The 19,179-nt window shown below is 44.0% G+C and overlaps 1 protein-coding gene across 2 annotated transcripts in view; it reads left to right on the forward strand.

The window, feature by feature from the left end:
- Window positions 1–3,309: 3,309 nt before the first annotated feature.
- Window positions 3,310–19,179, forward strand: part of ZDHHC20 (zDHHC palmitoyltransferase 20) — a 35,585-nt gene continuing 19,715 nt past the window's right edge. For both annotated transcript variants that reach the window (XM_075266070.1, XM_075266071.1), the window contains exons 1-3: window positions 3,310–3,474; window positions 17,503–17,529; window positions 18,248–18,342. In XM_075266070.1, coding sequence (XP_075122171.1) covers window positions 3,357–3,474; window positions 17,503–17,529; window positions 18,248–18,342 — 240 coding nt within the window. In that variant the 5' untranslated portion in view covers window positions 3,310–3,356. The remainder of the gene's footprint in view (window positions 3,475–17,502; window positions 17,530–18,247; window positions 18,343–19,179) is intronic.

The raw sequence follows: 19,179 nt of genomic DNA on the forward strand, positions 1-19,179 counted from the left end.
TGTGTTGCAAATTTTGTGTTGATTTTTTGAGCCAAAACCTGTAATGGATATAGCAGATGAGAGAAGTATAAGAGATTTGTGTGGCTCCAAGAAAAGGGAACAAAAAAATGCAGCTTTTCCACAACATGGTCTCAGCCTTAGGGTGCATGCACACTACGTAACGCCGGGCATGTATGAGAGCCGTACACGCCGGCGTTACAGCAGGGCTGCCGAACACTTCCCATTCACTTCAATGGGAGCGCTCGTAAACGCCGCTGTTACGAGCGCTCCCATTGAAGTGAATGGGAAGTGTTCGGCAGTCTGCTGTAATGCCGGCGTGTACGGCTCTCATACACGCCCGGCGTTACTCAGTGTGCATGCACCCTTAGAGGAGGAGCACACGGCCATGTGTCAGACCGATTGGCGCTAGGTTCACACTAGCGTTCGGCAGTCCGTTCTATGGTTTCTGTCTTCTGCATGCAGAAGACGGAAACCTGTCAGACCGGGTCCGGCCGTGAGCGCCGGTGAGCGTTTTATGCTCTCCGCTGCGAAACCATTTTTTTTAAATCGGACACAGAGTACTGCATGTCCGACTCTGTGTCCAATTTTAAAAAAACGGTTTCGTGGCAGAGAGCATAAAACGCTCACTGCCGCTCACGGCCAGACAGCTTTCAAACCCATTCAAATGAATGGGTATGAAAGAGTCCTGCAGGTTTCCGTCTCCTGCCTCTGTTTTGTGCAGGAAACGGAAACCTGCAGAACGGAGACCGGGCGCAGATGTGAACGAGCCCTTAACATCTTTAAATTTGTTCTGGGAGCAGAAACCCGCAGACCCCATAAACTATAATCCTAACAGTATAGTTATTTATGGTGCTAGGAGCCCCTACCTCCCAGCGACATAGTGTCCTGTTCTGTAACTGATATGGGACAGTATGTCGCTGGGAGGTAGGGACTCCTAGCATCATAAATAACTATACTGTGAGGTCTATGGGGTCTGCAGGTAACTGCTTTTTAAGCAAACAGGGTTTCCGTCTTTTGGGTCCCCATGCAGACCCGTTCAACGGACACCCCAGCCCTGGTGTGAACCTAGTGTAAGGAGATCAGTTTCCTCCTCCTCTTATTAAGCTGCACTCCTGCTCCTCATCTTCAATATACCTGCTTCTTTACATTATATCCATCTCCGTATTCAGCCTCATACATGCAACTCTATGGAGATGGGAAGGGGTGGATGAAGCTATTCCTGCCTGGTTAATTGATGTATTGCCTCATTCTGTGTAATATCAGCTTCTTATCTACAACTTCACCCCTCCTCTCTTCATAGACTAATATGGAGAAAGGAACTTCCTGAAAAGTGGAGAAGAAAACAGATTTCTTTAATAAGATATATTACAAAGTTTCTAATCTTCACCATCTTTGGAGGTACACTTTAAAAACAGGAATGTAGACAGGAAGTCTGAAAATGCACTAGATTTATCACAGTGACTGACGCTGGATGGTAACACTGTCTAGTCTACGTTTATACCAGAATGGAGCCAGAATTTTACAACATTGGAGGGAATTTATTAAGACTGGTGATCCATACAGCAGCTTTAATTGGGCACCCGCCAAGGCACGGAATTACTAACAGGCTCCGGCCTCTTCTAGCACATGTAGTGTACCAGGTCACGGAGCTACACCAGTTAGGTAGATTTGTTGTATCATTAGTGGTGTGAGTTATAGTGTATCTGGCAGACCAGGGTGTCCCTGCCTACTGTCTAAACAGTAAATCTGGGCCATTGACTCAAATTTTTCACACGTCCACATATCAGATACATGTGGTAAACCAGGTGTACCCAGTCATTTCAATGTGTTTATCCAGACTGTATTGTTTATCCTAATACCGATGCATCACACTCACGTCTATATGGAAAAAAGGTATTACAAAATATTAATATATTGTTAGCCGATGGCTGGTCAGGTAATGGAGGGGGTGTACATCCCAGACTACTAAGGTGGGTGAGATGAGAAAACTCCAGAAAGAACGCTTCTCAACAGATAACTATTGTCTGCTGAGGGTTATTTCAAAGTTCCAGTTACTGGGCTGGATTTTTAGGAATGGCAGGTAGGTTGGTAGTGGGACCTGTCATTCCACCCCCCCTCCAGTCCACACTTTGGGGATGTTCCGGCAGCGACTCAGCTGCAGAGAGTCTCCTTAAGAAGCCAGCTCCAGCAGCAACACTTTGGCAGAGCTTGGCTGGAGAGCCAACAGAGAGGTCATATTTTTGGAGCTGTGTCCTGAACGATTCTTCTAGCTTTTGGATTTCTGTTCTTCTAAGTGAGGTAACCTATTCTGTGTTTAGTTAGAGCCTAGTCGGGCAGGGATTTATTTTTGTATTGTTTCCTTTGTTGCTGCACTACCTTTTTGAGTGAAAATAAACTCTACCTTTGTTTTGGACTAAAGAAACTGGACTTTTGTGTCTATGTCACCCCACCTAGTAACCCCAAACCCTCAATTGCGGACCATTTGCCGACTTACATTACGGTCGTGTAAGACCAGCCTTAGGCTCACAGTAACGCCAAGTGTCCGTTCTTCTGGTCCATCGGAAGACTAGAGGAACGGACAGACTGGTAAATTAGTGGACGCCAACAGAGCCTGAGGGACCCCATCTACTATAATGGCGTCTATCAGGACCAAAAAGTCGGCCTTGAAGGATTTTTTCATCTGAGGATTGTAGAGAGATACGTGCCGGATGGACACCTGCCGCAAATGTGAAGCCTTACAACACGTGTCTGAATATGGCGAAATTTTTGTATTTTGCAAAGTATAAAACTATATTTCCCTAATATTACCCGCAGAATAAAGGAAACGTCATTGTGGCCACACAGTGAAAGCCGTAAAACCAAAACCAATGAGAAAATGGCGCACAGGCGGGTTTTCCTCTTACACATTCTGGATTTTTTTTCAGCTGCCCAATACATTGCACGGAATAATACATTGCACAGAATAATACATTGCACAGAATAATACACGGTGCCATTACAAAGTACAAGTTGTCAGGCAAAAACACGAAGAAATGAAACTGGTCAGGGTGTGCAGGGGTTAATTGCAGGTACCGCTTCCTATCACTGCAGGGTATATAGAGATTATATATATCAGTAGCCCTATGGGATGTGTACAGCGCCCCGCACTGGTCACCGCTCAGTAGTATCACTAGGAGAAGAGCCGGCACCGTACACTGCACCGCAGAGCTCGGCCCCCGACCACCACCCTGCGCTCCCCGTGACGTGGCGTCAGTGCTGACGTTGTAGGTGGGTGTGGCAGGCCAGCAGCTAGCTTACAGGCTCCGCCCCCCGTGCAGTGACAGTAGCTGCTCTGTACCGGCAGCTGCTGCGGGATCATGGCGCCGGCTCACGTCCTGCGCTGCTGCCAGCGGGTGGCGGGCTGGATCCCGGTGGTGTTTATCACGCTGGTCGTGTGCTGGTCCTACTACGCCTACGTGCTGGAGCTGTGTATCAGTGAGTAGCTTCCTGCTGACGTCTGCCGGGGCTGGCTGCACATGAGGTGCTGTGTGTGCATGACACTGGGGTGGCCGTGTAATATGTATGTATGTATGTGTGTGTGTGCGCAGCGTACTGGTGTGTGACTGTAAGGTGTGTGACACTGGTGTCTGTGTAATATGTATGTGTGTGACTGTAATGTGTGTGTGTGTAATATACATATGTGTATACACTGTCCTCATGTGTGACTGTATTGTGTGTGTACCTTGTCCTCATGTGCCTGTATTAATATATATGTACACTGTCCTCATGTGTCAGTATAGCACATACTGTATATAGCTCTCATGTGACTGTATTATGTATATACTGTGCTCATGTTTCCTATGTGTACAGTGTCTCATACAAGTGTATGTATGTGTTCACACTGTCCTCAGATGTCAGTGTAGTATTAGTGTATAGTATATGGTACTTAGTATACTGTTTGTAGGGGTTTACACTGTCCTCATATGTCGGCATATTCTGTATACTGTCCAAATTTGTCAGGATGTGTGCAGATTATCTTCATATGTCAATAAAAATATACAGTGTCCTGTTATGTCTGTATATAGTGTACACTGTTCTGTATATCAGTGTGAATGGCTGTGTAGACTATCTTCATGTGTCAGTATATAACGTCTGTGTGTACGTTGCCCTCGTGTGTGTCAGTATAGAACGTCTGTGTGTACGTTGCCCTCGTGTGTGTCAGTATAGAACGTCTGTGTGTACGTTGCCCTCGTGTGTGTCAGTATATAACGTCTGTGTGTACATTGCCCTTGTGTGTCAGTATATAATGTCTGTGTGTACGTTGTCCTCGTGTGTCAGTATATAACGTCTGTGTGTACATTGTCCTCGTGTGTCAGTATATAACGTCTGTGTGTACGTTGCCCTCGTGTGTGTCAGTATATAACGTCTGTGTGTACGTTGCCCTCGTGTGTGTCAGTATATAACGTCTGTGTGTACGTTGTCCTCGTGTGTCAGTATATAATGTCTGTGTGTACGTTGTCCTCGTGTGTCAGTATATAATGTCTGTGTGTACGTTGCCCTCGTGTGTGTCAGTATATAATGTCTGTGTGTACGTTGCCCTCGTGTGTGTCAGTATATAACGTCTGTGTGTACGTTGTCCTTACACTAGGTTCACGTTAATGTTCAGGTCTGCATGGGGCCCCGAACGATGGAAAGAACCCGTCTGCTTAAGAAGCGCTTACCCCTAGACTATAATGGGGATGTTGCGATTCCTCTGGTTTTATACTGAAAGCCGTGAAGAGAAAATTCCTCCCTGCAGAACTTTTCTCTCCCTGACAATTTTAGGCAGAATCTGCAGCGAAACTATGATGCAGATGTGAACCTAGCCTTGTGTGTCTGTATATAACGTGTGTGTGTGTACACTGTCCTCATGTCAGTGTAAGGCACCTGTGTGTACGCCGTCCTTGTGTGTCTGTATATAACGTCTGTGTGTACACTGTCCTCATGTCAGTGTAAGGCACCTGTGTATACGCCGTCCTTGTGTGTCTGTATATAACGTCTGTGTGTACACTGTCCTCATGTCAGTATATGATGTGCTTATGCATTCCTAGTATGTCGGTATACTATGTGTGTACATAGCGGGTGTATATTATGTGCACACCTTATGTTTGTGCGTACTGATATGTATTACACACTCTGAGTTGTATTGTACACATTGGTTTACTTCCCAGAATGTGATCCAGATTCCCGAGCACACGATAGATTTTGTGTTCTCTGGTGACCTCTTTACAACCCCCCTCTACCACCACCCAATATCCTTGGCCCGGATCTTTGCCCCGCTCGAACTCCACCCAAGTCACATGCCCAGACATTCAATGCACACAACAGAGACCTGTTATCTGCCCCGTACAAACCTTATTTCTATAGGATTAAGAGCTGTATGTATAGGCCCTGACTTACTGAGTGACGTCACCGCAGCCCTACACATTGGGTGTAGAATGACCATGTGACCGTCCAATAGATGATGGGATCGATCATACAAGTGATCCCACCATCAACCCATTGGGCGGGAAGCGCGTGACCTCCACATAAGCTGATAGAAGTGGATTGTCAAAAATATCCATTGGAGGTCTGAAATCCCCCCCTGAATGAAATGCCATTGCACTTGCGTGGCTGGTGCACTTTTCACTTTAGTGGTGTCCCCAAGACCCCAATGTCCAGCAGACCTATTGAAGTGAATGGAGCACTGGTCATGTAAGTGCACTGCGGTGCCCCTGCTATTACTTGAATAGGAGCAAACGGCATCCGCCGCCCGGGCACTACTATATCTTATGGCTGCTGTATCAGTGCAGCCGTACCAGCTTCTATCCTCTGAATAGCCCGTCAGTATGGTAAATGCATTGGGGGATGGGAAACCCCTTTAAATATTGATAGATATTTAGATCTGTGAGAGAAAATGCCTGTAACCGGATACCACCGAAGCAGTGTGAAGCTTAAAGTGTACCTCCGGGTTATAAACTCTGCATACATGAATAGTGCAGAAGAATATCATAAACTCTGTAATATATCTCCTTAAAGAAATCTGTTTCCTTCTCCACCTTTCATGCTGTGTAGTATACTACATACTGGTCTATGGAGAGGAGAGGAGGGACGAGGCTGCTAGAAAACACACTCAAATAATTACTGCTGCTGCATTCTGCTATTCTCTGCTTTTTCGGAGGCTGATTTTAGTGCGGATTTAGCGTCAAAATCTGCACCAAAAAGACTGTGCACTTACCCTAACCCTCAGTTCACATCTGCATTTGGTAATCCGCATAGGGACTCCCCGAATGTACTACCGAACACATTTGCAGGTAGTTTGCAGTGAAAGCACATGGACCTCAAAAAATATAATGGGGTCCATGTGCTTGCCACGCGCTGCCCAGACGAATCATGCGAACAGAAAAGTAGATTGTGAAGTACTTTCCTGTCTGTGTGTTCCCTGTGGAGATGTGGTGGCAAGCACATGGACTCCATTATAGTCTATGGGGTCCATGTGCACAGCGCTTGCAAAAGCGTTTAGTAGTCCGTTCAGGGGAGTCGGCATGGGGACAACCCCCCCCCCTCCCCCAAACGGACTACTGAACGCACTTGCAAGCGGTGTGCAGTGAAAGCACATGGACCCCATAGACTATAATGGGGTCCATGTGCTTGCCGCCACATCTCCACAGATTACCAATGCAGATGTGAACAAGGCCTAACACTACTATGTTTGTAGATAAGAGGCTACTAATGCAAAGAATGAGGCAATAAATCAGTAAACTAGCCAGAGGCAGACTCCTCCTCCACCCTCCCTTCTCCATAGAGCGTTATGTGTGAGAACAATCTTATGTAAATAGTCAGACTGAAGATAAGGAGCAGGAGAATGACTTAATAAGTGGAGGAGGAAGCAGATCTTCTTAATAAGATCTGTTACAAAGTGTCTTATTTTCACCTGTTGTAGGTAAGCTTTAGTATCAGAAGTATTTATTAAAAGAAAAAATTGACTTACGATGTCATGAAATCAGCAGAAAATTATTGTCTGCATTCTGGTGTGTCTGGTAACATATTCAGCAACAGAATCAATGAAACTATCTGGTCTAGACGCAAAACAGATCATAGACACGGGGAGAAAATAACCAAACGACCCTAGCAGAATCTAGTGATGCCCTCTGTGGGCGACCTCAAGTATTGTGTATGGAACATATTTGTGATAACCTAGCCGCAACGTAGCATTGACCATACACTTAATGGAGATCTTTGGAGTGATATCGTATATGGGTTATGTGTTCGGTTGGTGGGGTCAGACCTCTAGGACCCCTGATAATGAGCACAGGATTATCTATCTATCTATCTCCTATCTATCTATCTATCTATCTATCTATCTATCTATCTATCTATCTATCTATCTATCTATCTCCTATCCATCCATCCATCCATATCTCTCTCTTTATGGAGTGTAGGATCTCCCTATAGAGCAGCGTATACCTGTCCTCAGGGCGCACATACTCTCCCCTATGGCTGTATCTTGTGACATTCCTTGTGTGATAGAATTGCAGTCTCCGGGGAGTGTGACTGTACTTGTGCCTGTGGTCGGGCTCTTTGTTTTAGGACGCTTTCAGAACAACACATTTCCTGTCGTCACCAACGTCCCTCTTACATAACACCGCTTACTGGCAGACGGAACAGTCATGTTAAAGGGAGTCTATTGCCAAAATCTCTTGTAAACCCTCTATAGGGTGTTCTAGGGGCAGTTGGGGTCATAGTAAAATTGGCCGCACGTCATGACCTGTCAGTCTTTGTTAAAAGATGGCACTGGGCACTGACCACAGAGGAAAACCGGGCGCTCCAGCAGGTGCAGCTACGCCAATGAACCTATCAATACACAGATTAAAAATCAATTTTCTCTGCAGCCAGATTACACCGGCCCTGCCGCAGCATAAAACTGGTTTAAGGGCAATTTCAATGGTGAAGATTCCCTTTAAGGGTTTGTATGTGGGACGGTATGCGTGACTGTTGCTCCAGTGCAGGGAGTATACTGGTTCTCTACAGATTAGGGATTATTAATGTGATCCCTGTCAAGTCATTTATACTCCACAATGGTTGATATTTATCAAATTACCCCTATGTCTGTGATTTGTTTTTTTGGCAGCTGTGAAACTTTAACCCTATATATCACACAGCTCAGCTTCTCTCCTCTATCATATAACCCTATATATCACAGAGCTCAGTTTCTCTCTCTATTATATAACCCTATATATCACAGAGCTCAGCTTCTCTCCTCTATCATATAACCCTATATATCACAGAGCTCAGCTTCTCTCCTCCATCATATAACCCTATATATCACAGAGCTCAGTTTCTCTCTCTATCATATAACCTATATATCACAGAGCTCAGCTTTTCTCCTCCATCATATAACCCTATATATCACAGAGCTCAGCTTCTCTCCTCTATCATATAACCCTATATATCACAGAGCTCAGCTTCTCTTCTCTATCATATAACCCTATATATCACAGAGCTCAGCTTCTCTCCATCATATAACCCTATATATCACACAGCTCAGCTTCTCTTCTCTATCATATAACCCTATATATCACAGAGCTCAGCTTCTCTCCATCATATAACCCTATATATCACAGAGCTCAGCTTCTCTCTTGTATCATATAACCCTATATATCACAGAGCTCAGCTTCTCTCCATCATATAACCCTATATATCACAGAGCTCAGCTTCTCTCTTGTATCATATAACCCTATATATCACAGAGCTCAGCTTCTCTCCTCTATCATATCCTGCTATCAGATAGGGCATCAAAATTCACCTGACAAGTTCACTTTTAAGAACTGAGACTACTAATCCCTGTGTTGTTAAGGTTAGAAGTCATAGTTGCAGAAAGTTAGAACCTTTCCACCTCACTTGGGGTAATGCTGCCCTTGTTAGTCTGAGAAATCCAGTGACGAGTCCAATCTCTGTAAGATTAGTACTAAAGGATTAGGATTTCTGCAGCTGTCAGGCCTTAAGCTCTGCTGCATTGTTTTCTTGCGCTGCTATGTATTCAGTGCAGTATAGACTGACCCGTATACACCCGTCTGTGGTTTTGTACTGTACGATACGTTTTGTGCATTATATAAAAGACAACTATTGAAAAAGGTGCATTGTTAACTTTTTGCATCTCTTACTATTGTATAGTATACGTGAAATAGATATTTCATATCTGGTTGTGGGTTTCCATTGGGACCCCTATTAATGGTTAGAATAATACTTTACATCCAGTATATACAGGTCCTGTAGTCCATCTATTCCTGGAGGTAATCTGATAGGTAGTTGTAGTAACACGGTTGGATATTTTTACAAAACCCTCAGGGATCTTCCCTTATACTCTTGGCATGAACTTCACGAATGACTGCTCTGGAGCACTTAATACAGCTCCATGTCGGTGTTGTCCACTAGAATATACATAAACAATAGACCCAGCAGGCAACGTCATATACATAGCAGTGCCTCCGATATGATACAGGACACCTACCGTATATAGGATCTATAGAGGATGACTGTATACATAGGTATGACTCTCCACCTACTAGCAGGATGTCCTCAGTGATGTGTACAGTACGGAGGGCCACACCTATGGGCGAAACCAGTCACCGCACAGGCCTGCTGCTGCATAGTTCTACCGTACAAAGTGAGCAGAACTTGTTTTGTAGCTTTCCTACATAATATTCTTGTAACTTTTTGACTTTTGTACTTGCATTGAATGCCGCAAACCCCGGACTGTGACCTATCCGACAGCTGTGTTGTATAAGGGCGTTAAAGGGCAACTGCTGAATACCTACTCTGTTTCCCCGAAAATAAGAGTGTCTTATATTAAATTCTCTTCCGAAATATAGGACCTGTCTTATGCAGCGCCTGGAGCGGGGGACAATCGGCAGTCATGTCGGCGCTTCTTTAGCGGAGCGCCGACATGACTTCCGGTTGTAGATGGTCCAGGAGGTGAAGGGGGAGGGTGTCTTATTTTCAGGGAAACAGGGTACATAGGATGTACAAAGCGTTGTATACAGGACAAGAATCTTAAAGGTGGTGTCGGGGGTTTTAATAGAATAGTCAAAAAAGTATATAAATTAGAAAGAAAAAATCTGAACGGCCGGGTCACATCTGCGTCAGAGGCTCTAAAAATTGGGGAAATAAAAGACCTGACTTCTTTTATGCACCGCTTTCAGCTTCAAAAGATGGTCAATAATTGTCAATGGGATTTGCGCGGCTCCATGTGTAATGTCTGTTTTAGTGGTCCACTTGTCCCTTGTTAGGGCCCCCCAATGCTAGTGTGAGAGATCCCTGCATATCGTGCGACCTATAGAGTGATGGCTGATCCCAAAAATTTCAATAGGATTAGAAAGGGGACTGACATTGGGGCACAGTTGGGCTTAACCCCATTCACACCTTTTTATCCATTGGATGTTAATTCTACTAGAGGTGTCAGACGACCACTAAGACCTCGGATGAGTGGCGCCATTTTTACGAATCACTCCTACATTGCAGTACATGGACGAAAATAGAGCATGACTTCTATTCTGACAGTGCATGACAACATACCGTCATGTGAATAGCTGATCTTCATGGTCACGTGACTGTAGACTACATCTCCCTCCCATGTTCGGGGAGGGCAGTATACATTATATACTCTCTTGTACGCGTCACCAACAATCCCCATTGCATTGCGTTTATCTTCCCCTACATTACATGTGTATGTGGATTACAAGAGTCCATCCTTTATGGGATTTCTGTGTTTTTGATGTTTTTGTGTATGTCCTGTGTGGTTGGTGTATTGTATAGCAGCAGTGTGAATGTCTCTGGGTGTAATAACAAGTATTATGTTACGGTGTGCCCGGATATATACTAAGAGGCCTGTGTCTATGAGTGTGTCTGTTTACACGGGTGTCAAGTGCTCCTCTCTGGGCTTGTGATGTGTTTCGGAAGTATCCTATTATGTTGTAATGATCCTAGAAGTGGAGACTGTAGTAAAGTAAGAATGGGTTTCCTTTTTATTGTTATTGTCTATGTGCAGCTTTAGGCTGAGGCCACACGGAAAAGCGGCAACCTTTTCTAGAGGTTCTTCTGATTCTTTATAACATATCATATCGGTATATATGATGGTAATCTCTACCGCAAACCATAGGTTTATATGGAAAGGCATTTTTCAGAATCAGAAAACACACGACTGCCATATTTCTGAAACGGCGCCACACCTGTCCATAGGTTGTGTGTGGTATTGCAACTCTTATTCATCGACATGAAGAGCTGCAATACCATTTACTATTTGTGGGTAGGTTAAGTTGTTTTTCTAACCCTGGGCATGGTTTTTTTGATGGCTGATCCTTATAGGATTGGTCAGAGTCTGACACCCGACCAGTCAGCTGCTTTATCTGCGTAATATACAGTCAGAAGCTCTGTACACTGTGTAGTGGAGTTAGCAGGATAGTGAATGCTTCTCTTTGCAATTCATGGTGGGGGTCTCTTTCCATGATGGCCATTAAATTATATATATATATATATATATATATATATATATATATATATATATATACACACACGCTATGGATTATGCAGTATATTTGGCAATATTCTATATATAATACATCACATTGCAGTAACTGTTTCATGACTGGACACCCCCATAGGCTTATTATTACATGCACCAGGGTCGGGTACGTGGACTATTATTACACACTTGATGCTACTCTTTTAGTCAAGTATCTGTGAAACCTATCCATAAGGTCGACATCAGAGATTAACCTTGGGAACCGGGTGGGTTTCATATGGGTGGGCCACATTTCTGGTTTGGAGTGAGTTCTGAAAGCCCGATATAAGGGTGTGACGGTAAGGGACATGTTTGGTGACAGAGGTCTTTGTAGGGGCTTGTTTGATGGGAAGCCAAGAGGGTGATGTAAAAAGCATAAAAGACCACAAATCCTATAATACGTATGATTCCCCCGTGGAAAGCCCAAGTATGGCGACCAGTTCCCACACTAATAATAATTAAACATTTTGCAACGTTGGAAGGATTTTCTTTAACCACCTTAGACCCCATGCACATGACCGTAGGGATTTTATTCAGTATATTGGTAACAAATAATACGCATAGTATACGGACCCATTTATTTCCATGGCCCCATACACACATCTGTAGCTTTTACTGATCGGTGTCTCTGAGCCATAGAAATTATTTGCAGAATATGGAGCAGGTCCTCTTATTCTTGGCCGTATTTGAGGCATAGACTATCCTATACTAGTGGATGGGATCGTACAAGTCCTTTTTGTGGATCTGCGATTGTGGGTGACATACTGATGCAATGCAGACATGTTGTTTGTGGAATGGGAATCCATTTTTGCAGAAAGTAAAAAAAAAAAAAAAAAAAAAAAAAAAAAGCACTACGGTTGTGTGCTTATAGGCTTGGTGTTGACAGTGTGGTGTCATGATTGGCTGCCGATGGATACGACCATTACTGCAGGAACTTTCTATACTCTGAAACCCAGCCATGATGTCCTTATTGTGGTCGGAGTATCTTCTCATACATGTAGTGTCCCCTCCTGATAACCAGCCATGATGTCCTTATTGTGGTCGAGTTATCTTCTCATACATGTAGTGTCCTCCCGATAACCAGTCATGATGTCCTTATTGTGGTCGGGTTATCTTCTCATACATGTAGTGTCCTCCCGATAACCAGTCATGATGTCCTTATTGTGGTCGGTTATCTTCTCATACATGTAGTGTCCTCCTGATAACCAGTCATGATGTCCTTATTGTGTCCGTGTTATCTTCTCATACATGTAGTGTCCTCCTGATAACCAGCCATGATGTCCTTATTGTGGTCGGGTTATCTTCTCATACATGTAGTGTCCTCCCGATAACTAAATTCTGACATATATATATATATATATATATATATATATATATATATATATATATATATATATATATATGTTTTTGGGGTTTTTTTATTACAAAAATGTTTTAATTTTTTAGTTGTCTATGAATGTATGGTCATGTTCATGAGAATTTTATTTTTCCGCTTTTTATATATCTCTTGGCTTAGGACAATGACTTCCCCTTTACACATGTTACAACAGTTCCCTACTATCAGTCATATTGTCCCTGCGCTTCCTGGCACCATCAGCAGAATAGAGCCGTCATTTATAGCCCCTACCTGGAGAGGGATTAGCTGAAGGCTGTCGGGGTGGCCTCGGCCCATTGACCTAATCCAGGGGCTGTAAATTGCTGGAATAGAGATCTATATCTTACATGGGCACACTAGTCTCTGTGCTTGTGTCTATTAGGAGGAAAGAGGTCCAAAAACATTGTCGTCCTGCACATGCTGTGACTGTGAGTTATTATGGCCTAAGGCGTCTTCTGTAGGACTTTGTCAGCAGCGAGACCTGATGGCTAGTGACATATGGCAGGTGTCGGTGCCTCTTGTCAGGCGGAGAGTGCTGATGCAGATGGCTCCTGAGGCGTGAGAGGAGGTCCATAGAAGACATAGCCATAATGTAGTATTATATGAAAGGTGAAGCATGTGCTATACATTACCCAGGATAACCTACAGTATTCTGTATTGTTGGCAGGAAATTCCTACAATTCACCTCTCACCTCCATGTCAAAAGGCATTGATAAAAAATATACAATACAGCCATGTGCTATGTAAGCGGCGCCATTTACACAGTTGCTTGCATGAGGTCCAGTCTATGGTAGCCACCTTTTTGCAAGAAAGCTCGGTTGCTAATACTGGTAGTGGCCATCCCGAGGCTGCAATCCCATGCATGACCACCCTCCCCCCAATAGAGGACATTCAGAATTGCACCCACTGCTTACAGTAAATATTCAGGTGTTGCCTAGCCGCATTACAAGTTTTACAAGTCCCCCATTGAATATTTGCTATGAGCATCTCCATATTTTCCTGGTGTAACCCTTTTAAAGGGGTCGTCAGTCGCTACAAGTTCCCCCATATCCCTACTACCCAGATTCTCCTCTTCTCCGGATCAGACTCCATCTTGTCTGCACCGTAGCTGATGGGCAGCTGTATACAGCACTATATCCTGCGGGACAGTGTCGTTTACCTTTTCTGTAGCCTTCTAAATAATTTATGAGACTATAAGTATATAGTTAGGGAGGCTGCGCTCCGTCTCCATAGCTGAGTCAGGTATTAATACATTTTATTTATATAGCGCCGACCTATTCCGCAGAACTTTCCAAATTGTGACTCTCCGCTATCTCTATTACTCCTCAATCAATCCATGTACATTTTGTTAGATCTGGGTGAGGGCACATGGCCTAGTAGAAGAGAAAAATTTAGGTAGAAATTTAATTAGCAATGTTAGTGGTCAGATGAATATACACATCATGGGAGTTCTTCTTTAATAAAGGCCCAGGGCCAGAATGGAAATCGACATCAGTCAGGAATCGGCCTAAATAAATAATCTTCTATAATTCTTGTCAGTAGTGCATATAATAAATATATTGGGCTGAGGAGACCCCGGCCCACTCTGTCCATAGGGATATGGAGTATATTTGGCCCAAGAAAGGCCATGCATCACATTAACACCCATCTACGCCAGTAAACCAGTGTAGATGGGATGATAAATTCTCTTCCAGGGATTCCTTCAGCAGACTACAGACTGCCACAATTCTGTCAGTATACATAGATGTCCCCACTGTTGGCGGAGACAGCTCCATTGGGATTATACCCATTGGTATGACCCAAGTTATGTATGCCCATACTTAATGCCGCCATGCTGGTCAGCAAGACCACCCTCAGAAATACTTCAGAGCACTTCTCTTTGACAAGTTTTGAGCACCATGGCTTGTACTGTAAAGGGAAAACCGGTTCCATTTTTATTTGAGTTGAGACTTGTCCTTCAAGCTGAGCTGGATGGGATGATGCAAGAAGGAAACCATCTAGCGGACATTCTCCGATGGTCCGACACACACAGGTCACCACGAATGACCTTTTCTTATCTATGTCGTGATCTTCACCACAGAATCCACACTTCTGTAATAAAAGTGTCCCGGGTTAGAGAGCCAGAGGTTGTGAGTTAGAAGAACAGATGCTGAGATTTGCAGGAGAAGACGACTCTCCTGAAGAGTCCCAGATTTCAGCTCGTCTTGTAATGGCTTCATCTTTGTGAGAAAGTTCTTTATGATGTTCCTTCCTTGTGTAAAATCCTTTGTTCTTGTCTCTCGGTTATACTAGAGGTAGAAGTGAACAGGACCCTTAAGAGTAGTAGAGCGCATCCTGTATTTCCTCGATGCCTCCATCCTCACTATTCATCGGGGCCTCGTTAATAATCCCATATGAATAATCTCATTAAGGCCGAAAAGTTTTAAGCGGTTGCCTAGTGACTGATGCCGCAGTCAGCGGAGGACTCTGCTGGAGCCTTCACCTGCCGGTAGGGATAGCCGCGTGTATTATTGGCGATTCGTTACCGACACGTCCACCATACATGACCTTTATAAAATGGGATCCCCTATCACGTCCTGGACAAGTGAATGGCTAATAACAATGGCTATTGTGGGTTTATTATTCACTTTATCGGGGTTGTCAGTGGAGAGATTGTAGCCAGGGGATATTCCCTAAATATCTGGTAGGTGCGGGTCCTGCATCTCGGACCTGCAGCTATATTGATCATGATGGGACTGCCACAAACGGACAGAAAATGAGTAGAGGAGGACAGTCCATCTCCGTTCTGGGTACGAGGTCTTATAGTGATATGGTGGGGAGGGAACTAATCTGATAAATGGGGAAAGAAGGATTTTTCTATAATATAGAGATATATTGCAGTTTTTCTTGTCTTCAATTGCAATATAATTTTTTGGAGGTTTGCTAGAAAGGGTTTTTCCTTAGGATAGGTCATCCATTGAAGATCAGCAGGGGTCATGTGACGTTACTTTCATAGGTTACATGGTCCGCTGCGATGCCATGCACAACACACATCCAATCCTCTGTATGGAAGGGGTCCTGGGTGTCGGATCCCCACAGTCTTCAGTTGATGACTTCTAATTAGAGGTTGTCCAGGATAAATTTTTTTTTTTTTTTTTTTCGGGGAACATAAAAACTAAAACCTACTCTTCTGTCCCTGGCACTCTGGGGCTTGTACTGGCGGAAGTCCTCAATGCATGTGACTGCTAAAGCCTATCAGCAGCCTCAGAAATGGACCCAAAATGTCATTGACATACATCACCTTTGATATTTTGGGTCCTTTCCTTAGGCCACTGCGGTTGTGTGCTGCGAGAACTTGTGCCGGAACAGACTGGGACCGGACAGTGGCGGGGAACACTGGAGAGTCAGGGACAAAGTGCAATTTATTTTGTTTGTTTTTTTTTTCATCTTCCCCAGCCTACAGAAAAAACTTTAATTCCTGAACAACCCCTTTAATAACCGGAATACCTTGAAAACAAATGAGTTGTATCTCAATGACTCTCTTCATGCTCAGAAGGGGGATTTACCTTCGTATATACAGTGATGTGACTAACATGATGGCCTGTTTGCAGAGCTGTTGTTCTGAGTATATTACCATAGGTGGTCACATACACACCAGGAGTCTCAGGAATGTCTTGTATAGCCTGCAGGTCTTGTATGTCTCTGCTGAGGAAGTTGACAGACTGCTCAGTAACTTCCCTTACGTCATGTATTTACATGGCTTGACCAATATTGTGTTTTGCCCTTTGTAGCAGTAGAGTAGACACATGAAAATGACTTGTTCCTTGTTATAGCCGTCATGTGACTTTTCATAACAAAATAAGGTGCAGTAACTGCTTATCACCATAGTGCGGGTTATTGACTCTGATTAACCAGTTCACTGCTGTATTTCATTCACTACTTGGGAAATTCACCCACGGGAGACAAATTGCAGAAATGTTTGCAACTGAAAGTCCATACCAGTCATCCTATTATGTCTTGTATGGCAGTGTTCTGATCTAAAACAGTGGGTACGGGCTATTGCCCTCACGCACAGAAGGAGAGGGACAGAGGAGGTTTTTTTCTTTTTGGGGGGAGATACCTACTAGGGCAGGGGTAGGGAACGTACGGCTCTCCAGCTGTTGCAAAACTACAACTCCCAGCATGCATACTTGCTCTGCTGCTCTTGGAACTCCCATGGAAGTGAATGGAGCTTGCTGGGAGTTGTAGTTTGACAGCAGCTGGAGAGCCGAAGGTTCCCTACCCCTGTGTTAGGCTCTCCATAGGAAGTGCCAGATGGAGGAGAACCGGACCACTGGACAGCACCTGACCCCATTGACTATAATAGGATCCAGTGGCCTAATTAGGAATGGCGGGGCCCTGTGGTGAACTTTTGACATGCCCAACCCCCATTCACTGTATTCGCAAACACCAGCACATTCCCATAAGCTTGCTTTTGACAGTTCATGTTGTGTACTGCTTCATAGCCACCATTTGCAGTATATGGGCTCAGACAGCTAAAATGTGAATATTGTAGATATTAATACGACTTCTTCTTTTTCTTTCATTGCAGTTACCATAAAATCAAACACTGAGAAAGGTGAGTTTTTTTTGTAAAATGATAAATCTGTTTATGAAATTCTTGAGCTAATGTACATGTTGCCATAATTTTTGGTGTTGGTGATGTCCAGCCAAAATAGACGGGGGGGAAATCTTCTTGTCTCATAGACTTTACATTGCACAAAATTTAAGGCTTCTGTTTGCAAAGATCTGACGTCTATGGGCAGCGCTAAATAGGAATGATGCCTTAAAGGGACTGTCCAGGTTGATCAATAGTAAGAGACAAATGCCAATGTTTGTATATTGAAAAGTTGTGCAAATTTCCAATACACTTAACACTGATTTTCTAGATCTCTGCTTGCTGTCACTCATTCTGCTCCGTGTCCGTCACATGACCAGGACAGATTATTGTCCTATGGAATTACATGACAGCAAGCAGAGGAACTAATACAAAAATAATATTGAAAAATGATCTAACTTTTCATTATACAATGACTGACATGTATTCTGTTATAAATGAACCCGACGTCCGAGTTTAAGAACAGATTTACATCCAATGTAGGATTCCGACAGATTTGTTTTAGTTTCTTACAATGTCTCGGCATCCTAGCATAGCCTTGTACACAATGGCATCAAGCCATAGCCATCAGACACTGGCCAGCTAAAGGTTGTCATGTCTGAAGTAGAGCATTTAGGCCTGACGCGTGTGCTGCCATATCATCTGTTACTGACTTTTTCTTTCTTTTTTGCCCTTTCAGTTATCTACTTGGTGTTTTTTCACATATTTTTTATCATGTTCGTGTGGTCCTACTGGAAGACTATATTTTCCTGTCCAGCAAATCCGTCCACAGAGGTAAGGTGCTAGCCATCTTCCCGTGTATGGCTATGGTATCTATCTGGTCTGCTGTCATGGCGTGAAATACCTTACCAGTACATTCATGTCGCCTAATGGGGTACGATTACAAAGAAATTCTATTAAGAGGACTTTTCTCTCTGCTGTTTTCGGTGGAGCCCCGGCGGAACCGATGACAGTCTATGGGGTACTCGGGTTTTCGCATGTCACCACTTTTTAAGCAGACAAGGTTTCATCTTTTGGTCCTCAAAGGATGTACGGCTCGGAATGAGCCGGGTGAGCCGTACACATGAGCGCTTCCCATTCACTTCAATGGGAGCGCTCGTAGAGAAAAAAGCAGCCCATTCATTTCAATGGGGAGCGCTCGTATGCCGACTCCCATTGAAATGAATGTTATCTGCTTTATACACGCTGATTCTGAACGTGTTTTAACGTTCAGAATCAGTCAGCGTATCTGTAGTGTGAATGGGCCCTAATTCTGTGAATCCGGCCCTACCAGTCAATCCTAGGACCTGTCAGACTGAGCTATCACTGCCTGCTCAGTAGTAATGTGCGGGTGCCAGCTATTCTACGAGATTTACGATTGTACGTAAAAGTGCCGTCCTATAATAAAAAGTTCTGTACCTTGCGTTAAAAAGCCGTTCCGAACGTATGCATCTGACAGGTGTTCAGTACCTGATTATATCTAGAGATGCGAAACGGCATAGGAATAAATGGGAGCAGCCGGCGCGCAGGGGGTTAAGCGCCTGGAGCCGACTGCGTCCATTCATTCCTAAGGGAGCGTGCTATTCGAAACTGCCATTTGGAATAGTATTCGCTCATCTCTAATTCGATCCA

The sequence above is a fragment of the Leptodactylus fuscus genome, chromosome 2 (genome assembly GCF_031893055.1).
Source record: "Leptodactylus fuscus isolate aLepFus1 chromosome 2, aLepFus1.hap2, whole genome shotgun sequence".
Taxonomy (NCBI): Eukaryota; Metazoa; Chordata; class Amphibia; order Anura; family Leptodactylidae; genus Leptodactylus; species Leptodactylus fuscus.